Source organism: Etheostoma spectabile, chromosome 20 (assembly GCF_008692095.1).
Source record: "Etheostoma spectabile isolate EspeVRDwgs_2016 chromosome 20, UIUC_Espe_1.0, whole genome shotgun sequence".
NCBI classification, from domain to species: domain Eukaryota; kingdom Metazoa; phylum Chordata; class Actinopteri; order Perciformes; family Percidae; genus Etheostoma; species Etheostoma spectabile.
In genome coordinates this window covers 4,819,195-4,825,043 of record NC_045752.1, presented here as the reverse complement: position 1 = coordinate 4,825,043, position 5,849 = coordinate 4,819,195, and the positions used below count along the sequence as shown (strand labels likewise).

The 5,849-nt window shown below is 39.6% G+C and overlaps 1 protein-coding gene and 1 long non-coding RNA gene across 2 annotated transcripts in view; one reads left to right on the top strand and one right to left on the bottom strand.

Moving 5' to 3' along the window:
- uggt1 (UDP-glucose glycoprotein glucosyltransferase 1) overlaps window positions 1-5,849 on the bottom strand; it is a 59,796-nt gene that overhangs the window by 50,082 nt on the left and 3,865 nt on the right. Inside the window, 6 exon segments of the mRNA XM_032500530.1 lie at window positions 1,037-1,097; window positions 1,210-1,309; window positions 3,725-3,825; window positions 4,082-4,160; window positions 4,294-4,317; window positions 4,320-4,388. Coding sequence (XP_032356421.1) covers window positions 1,037-1,097; window positions 1,210-1,309; window positions 3,725-3,825; window positions 4,082-4,160; window positions 4,294-4,317; window positions 4,320-4,388 — 434 coding nt within the window.
- Window positions 5,262-5,849, top strand: part of LOC116670150 (uncharacterized) — a 7,779-nt gene continuing 7,191 nt past the window's right edge. Inside the window, exon 1 of the long non-coding RNA XR_004326949.1 lies at window positions 5,262-5,425. This is a non-coding gene — a long non-coding RNA (uncharacterized LOC116670150). The remainder of the gene's footprint in view (window positions 5,426-5,849) is intronic.

Below are 5,849 nucleotides of genomic sequence, written 5' to 3'. Positions count from 1 at the left end.
GGGGGGGGGGGGGGGTGTGTGAAAGATATTTGACAAGAAAAAGGTGTGATTACCTGTTCCATTAGCAGGGTTAAGCCAAGCACATTGTCATATATTGAATGCTTTTCAAGTCAGATGTTGTTTACAATTCATCACATTATGAAAACAGGTGTGAGGAACAAAAGGAAAACAGGAAGGGCCGCTCTAATTTTTGGATATTTCTCTAAAGACGGCTAAGAGGCGGAGGGGTTGTGGTTGTGTATAATGTTAATGCTGTCTATGGTTTTTCTCCTTTAATGGATTAGATGGGTAAAAAACTAAACCTAAATGATCCCTGACCAACGGGCAACATGGTCAGCAAGAAGGGAAATGTATCAGTATGCTGGATACAGACAAGACATAAGAGTCACTAGCCAGGTTTTGAAATATAGCACCAATTAAAAAAAAAAAACAGGAAAAAGAAAATGCAAATTTTCATTTCCATTATCTAATTTTGTATCACTGTCAACAAATTCCATGAAGAGTCAAACTAACTTTTTATTGATCCTAGTAACATTAAAGTGTTGTCTCTGTAGCCAAAGCCCAATATATTTTTATTCCTCTGCGTCATAGAGCTCCATTGTTTTCCTATTAAAAACACATCAATGTGCCACACTGTTGCACCGCATGACATGTTCCATCCTTACCATGTGTGTGTACACACACACACACACACGCACGCACACACACACTTTATTTTGAGTCAACCCCACATACATCGTCCTGCTGTGAATACTCCCTAGAGCACCAAATGTGTTTAAATCCACAATTAAAAATAGTTTCCGATAAATGCACTATTTTCTCCTGTTTAACTGATAAAAACTACAGTGCCCAACTGTTAAGGAAATACTGTAATTTCATATAATTAATTGAAAATAAGAAAACATATGGAAAAAAAGCCATGCTCATCCCATTATGGTAATCTGTTGGGAGTTTTTGTTTTATTAAATAATGATAGAAGGATGTGTTAAGAAAATTGATAGATGGAAAAACTACGATAAATCAACAAAAAGTGTACCTTTTGGTTTTCGCCGATTTCTTTGCGGATCTCAGAGTTGACCACTGTTTTAGTGATGGACCTGTGAGAGGAAAAGGGCAGACCGAACTGTAAAACTGCAGACTTCAGTAACTGTGGTAACTAAAACTTTTTACTGCGTGTGTGTGTGTGTGTGTGTGTGTGTGTGTGTCTACCTGGCTTTGGTGGGAAAGTTCTGACTTAGGTCTTTCATAACAGTAAGGGCTTCAACAGCGGGAGCAGCAAGAATGCGAGCTGCTGTCTGAAAACTTAGATCTGTAAAAGAAAAGGTGGGTGGACAGAAAGGTAGGCAGGGAAGGCAAAATAAAAATGGGAATGAAGACGAGTGGACAAAAGCAGAGAGGAGATGAGGAAACACACAAGAGACAGAGAAACACAGAAAGAGAAATAGTTTTAACAAAATAAAAGCAGTATGAGCAATTGTCTGTACTCCGATATAAACCCACAAAGGGTGCACACTCAAGTCTCTAAAGCATACAGTTTTTTTCCATTTCATCCTAATGGTGGCGCTAGAAGAAAGGTCAGTCATTAGAGCACATCACCTGGGCATGTCTGAACAAAATTGCATGGCAATCCATCTACATGTTGGTGGGAAATTTCATTCTGGAGCAAAGTGGTGGATCCACCAACTGACAGACGTTGCCACCCCAAGAGCCATGTTGCTAGCATGGTTAAAAAAAGTTATCCGTTAAGCTAATTAACGTATTAATTAGCAAATAAGTCCATGTTAACATGCTTGTCTTCACACAGACAATTAATTAAAACTATCTCAAAGGATTTAAGGCAGGATTAAGACTATAGACTAGAATATCAACATACGTGTATGTTTACACGCGTAGAGGAGACACTGTATGAGAGTATTATAGAGCTTCGAAGAGTGGAGGCGTCAAAGAATGTAGCGAGGACTATTTCAATGCCGGGAGCATCTGTAATGATGTTGTAGCCTGTGAGATTATTAGCCCCCGGAGATCTCCCTCTCTTTGTAAACAAGCTGAGCTAATGAGCCCCAGCGGAGTAAAAGATAAAGACAGACGCCCTCATGACATGTCTCTCTCATCCCCTCACATCCTTTATGCACACACAATCAAAGCAGCCTCATGCCTATGATAGACTTTAGCATGGGGAAAAAAAAAAAATAGAAATAGTGTGTATAAATATGTCTAGGATGAATTCAAAAGTGGACACGATCACATCTGTGAAAGTGTGTTTATTATGTAATCCAATAGATGATGCAGCGGATAATGCTCTCATGGCTTCAAGATGTTACGGCTCAAATGTGTCAAGAGGACGCTGATCGACCGCGGCCATTGATTATGGAACTAGACAGATCAATTTCCGCTGCGAGTTTGATTCACTGCTGGTATGATCTCACTGTTACAGCACATAATCAGTGCATAGGTAGAGTAAATCAAACTAATGTAACAACTGCATTAATCGCACATCTACAACAGGGGCTCTCTTACTGGCCTTAGATCACTTTTATTGATGACAGTGTGTCAGGGAATGATTACAAGAGAGCATTATAAAACCCATATTCATAGCTAAACACGTACAGTAAAGTCTTGCAATGTAGAGTTCATTTATACATTTAAATCAGCAGAAAACTAAATATAAAATGTCTTTTTATGTCTTATTGTACATCAAGGGGACCATGGTTTTGCTCCTTGTAATTAGTAAGCTTCTTTCATTGAGCTTTCAGGTTGTTAAAATCGAGTTATGTCATCCTGTCCGACAGTATCATAGTTACATCCTGCATAAGACACAGCTCTTCATTAAAACTATGTGATGTATACACTTGGTGATATTCAATGTCTTGCATCATGTTATACCCATTGTACATATTGAAGTATTCACACTGCTTAATTAAAGAAAGATTATGCAACTTTTGAAAGAAGAAATAACATTATTTATCTTACAGATGAAAAGTTGATTTTCATAACCAATAAACTCCACCCTTACCCATGTTTTAGACTCAGGGCTCCTGCATTCTATATATCTTACTCATGTTAGAGTACAAAGGTATTATCAGCAAAATGTTCTTTAAATATTAAAGTACTCATTATGCTTAAAATGCCCTCTGTGATGATTTACACATTCAATTATTGGGTAATTAAGTAGTAATAATTTAAGAACGGTTTGTCAAGACATAGTGAGGGGTTTTAAGCAAGGGATCTGTACAAATGCTCCAAAGGTTTCTACAATTGATCACAATTTGATAGGGATGTCTGCCATTCGATTATTAGCTTTTGTCCACTGTGGCAATGAAACTACTAGACACAGAGTTCCGTCCGAGTCCTGAGGGCGTCGTTACAGGATCATAAAATCAATTCCCTCAAAATGTAAGTGACAGGAATACTGCCTGCAGATGGTTAACAGTAAGATGAGTAAGAAGTAAGAAGTGTTGAGCTTTGATGCTCAGAGGGCCTCAAGGTTTATTTTAATTAACTTGTCAAGACATTGGCCCTGTCAGTTTTTCATATGTGTTTCACTCTGCTGTCAACAATCTATTGAGTATAATACTTTATGACGTACTATGTAATACAAATAGGTAGAGGTATGACAAGATCTCGCATATTTCTTACATATTCTACATATCCCAATATGTTACAGCAAGAAGCGGGAAAAAAAAAACGAAGCTTTGCAGGAGAATGCGTTGGAGAAGAGACCCACCTTGCATTTGCCAGACTTTCAGAGGGGCCATTTCATTGGTGCTTTCTACCAAATGTTTCCTCAACTCCTTTAACTGCTCTTTCAGCTCTGGGTAGAGAGTCCTGGTGAGAGAAGGACGCAGACAGAGAGTAAGGGCTTCAGCTTAAAGCCCTACTTGCTCATTTAAAGTGACATTTCACAGGGTTTCCGTATTGATTTGTTTATTTTCAGGTTACTTCATCCGACACAAAGGTGTATTTGAGGGTAAGAAATGGTCGAGGAAAAAAGGGAAGAAATAGGCTGGTGTAAGAGTGGTGAAATTCATGGAGCTAATCCAAGCTTAGAGTTTTTTTCACTGGCTGACGCAGAGGCACTCACTTCAGTTTGCCAAAAAGGAATCCCTGGACCTCGTCCACTGGATCATTCTCTCCGATCACTGTAGCATTCACCTCGGCCTCTGAAACCACAATCAATTAACTTGTTGCTCACATTAGGGCTATCATGGGTGTGTGTGTGTGTGTGTTTTGGTGTGTGTTGTGTGTGTGTGTGTGTGTGTGTGTGTGTGTGTGTGTGTGTGTGTGTGTGTGTACCTTGGACTTGTGTGTCGTCCTTTGCTTGTACTCCTGGCTTTTGATGGCCAGCTCCACTCCATACCCGGACAGATAGACTTTCTTTCTGCTTGTTTCTGGAGGGTTATATATAATATATATATATTATATATATATAAAGACACACACACACACACACACACACCCACACACCCACACACCCACACACACACACCACACACACACACACACACACACACACACACACCACACACACACCCACACAACACGCACACACACCCGCACACACACAACACACACGCACACACACGCACAACACACACACACACACACACAAACACACACACACACACACACACGTTATATATATACATTCTTATATATTATACATATCAACTGTATTTGCATGTGAGGAAAGTAGCAATCCAACATCAACTTGATATGATAAACTGGAAGCACTTCATCGCAGGTGAAAATGAGAAGCCCAATAAAACTGCCGTGTTTTCTTAAATCAACCCTGATCTATTTTTAAGACAAAGATAACTGACAACACAAGTGCTTTTTAATCAACACCTTAGTTCATGTTCACTAATAGGTACATACAGTCTATTCACTTGTGGGGGCTGCGCAGTATTTCTACACATCATGGCAGCAGTTGTGGATAGAGGTATACATTCAGTCACACAGAAAACCACAAGAACTAGAATACCATTTAACTTAAGTTACCACGTCCATTTTTTTTTCCCAAGTTGCCAGTTTGCTGTAGTTATGAGACTACACAACTTGCTATCTTTTTTCCCACCCAACCTGACTGACTGGCGACAGGGGCTCACACACTATTAGATCTTTTACAAGTAGGAATCCCCGAGTGTAATCTAAAAACTACGTTTTTGTCACAAAAAAACACATGCAAGGAAATGAAGCGATACATGAGTGAGACGGGATGAATGTTTGTCAAAAACAAGCGCTCCAGGTTGTTGGAAGCTGATTTGCAGCGATAAAACAAAGAAGAAAAAGAAGGATCAGACAGATTGCTTTTAGGGGGTGTTGTCATTGACACACGTGTTCACAAAACAGCCTGTTTCCACACATCTTTACAATTCATAGCCTGTTTTCTCTACGCACAACAACAACTTTGGTCTGTGTTGAACATGTAACACATACAGTGAAGTACAGGCGACCCGTGTCTTGCGCTCTCACTAGCTGTAGCTCCCCAGTAGGGTCCCTGACTGCTCCAGATATTTAGCCTGCTAGATTTCTGGAACGTGTCTGCGAGGCATCAGCAAGCCTCTTGTCTTGCGTTTTTCAACAAGCGCATGCACGCTAGTGCTGAGCCAATGCTGACTTGCTTCCAATATGGGACTTTTGTCAGGGAGATGCAAAAACTTGGTGAGCAGAAAACCATGGCTAGAGTCAGTAAATAATCTAAATACAGTTATAGTGCATTGACTTGTACTTTTTAGTTGTGTTATTTCTCAGAATATGTGCGAATGAAGAAACAGATCAAAAATATCCAGATATAATGTGTTTTAATCTGTTATGTGTCTAATGTGTGTGTGTGTGTGTGTGTGTGTGTG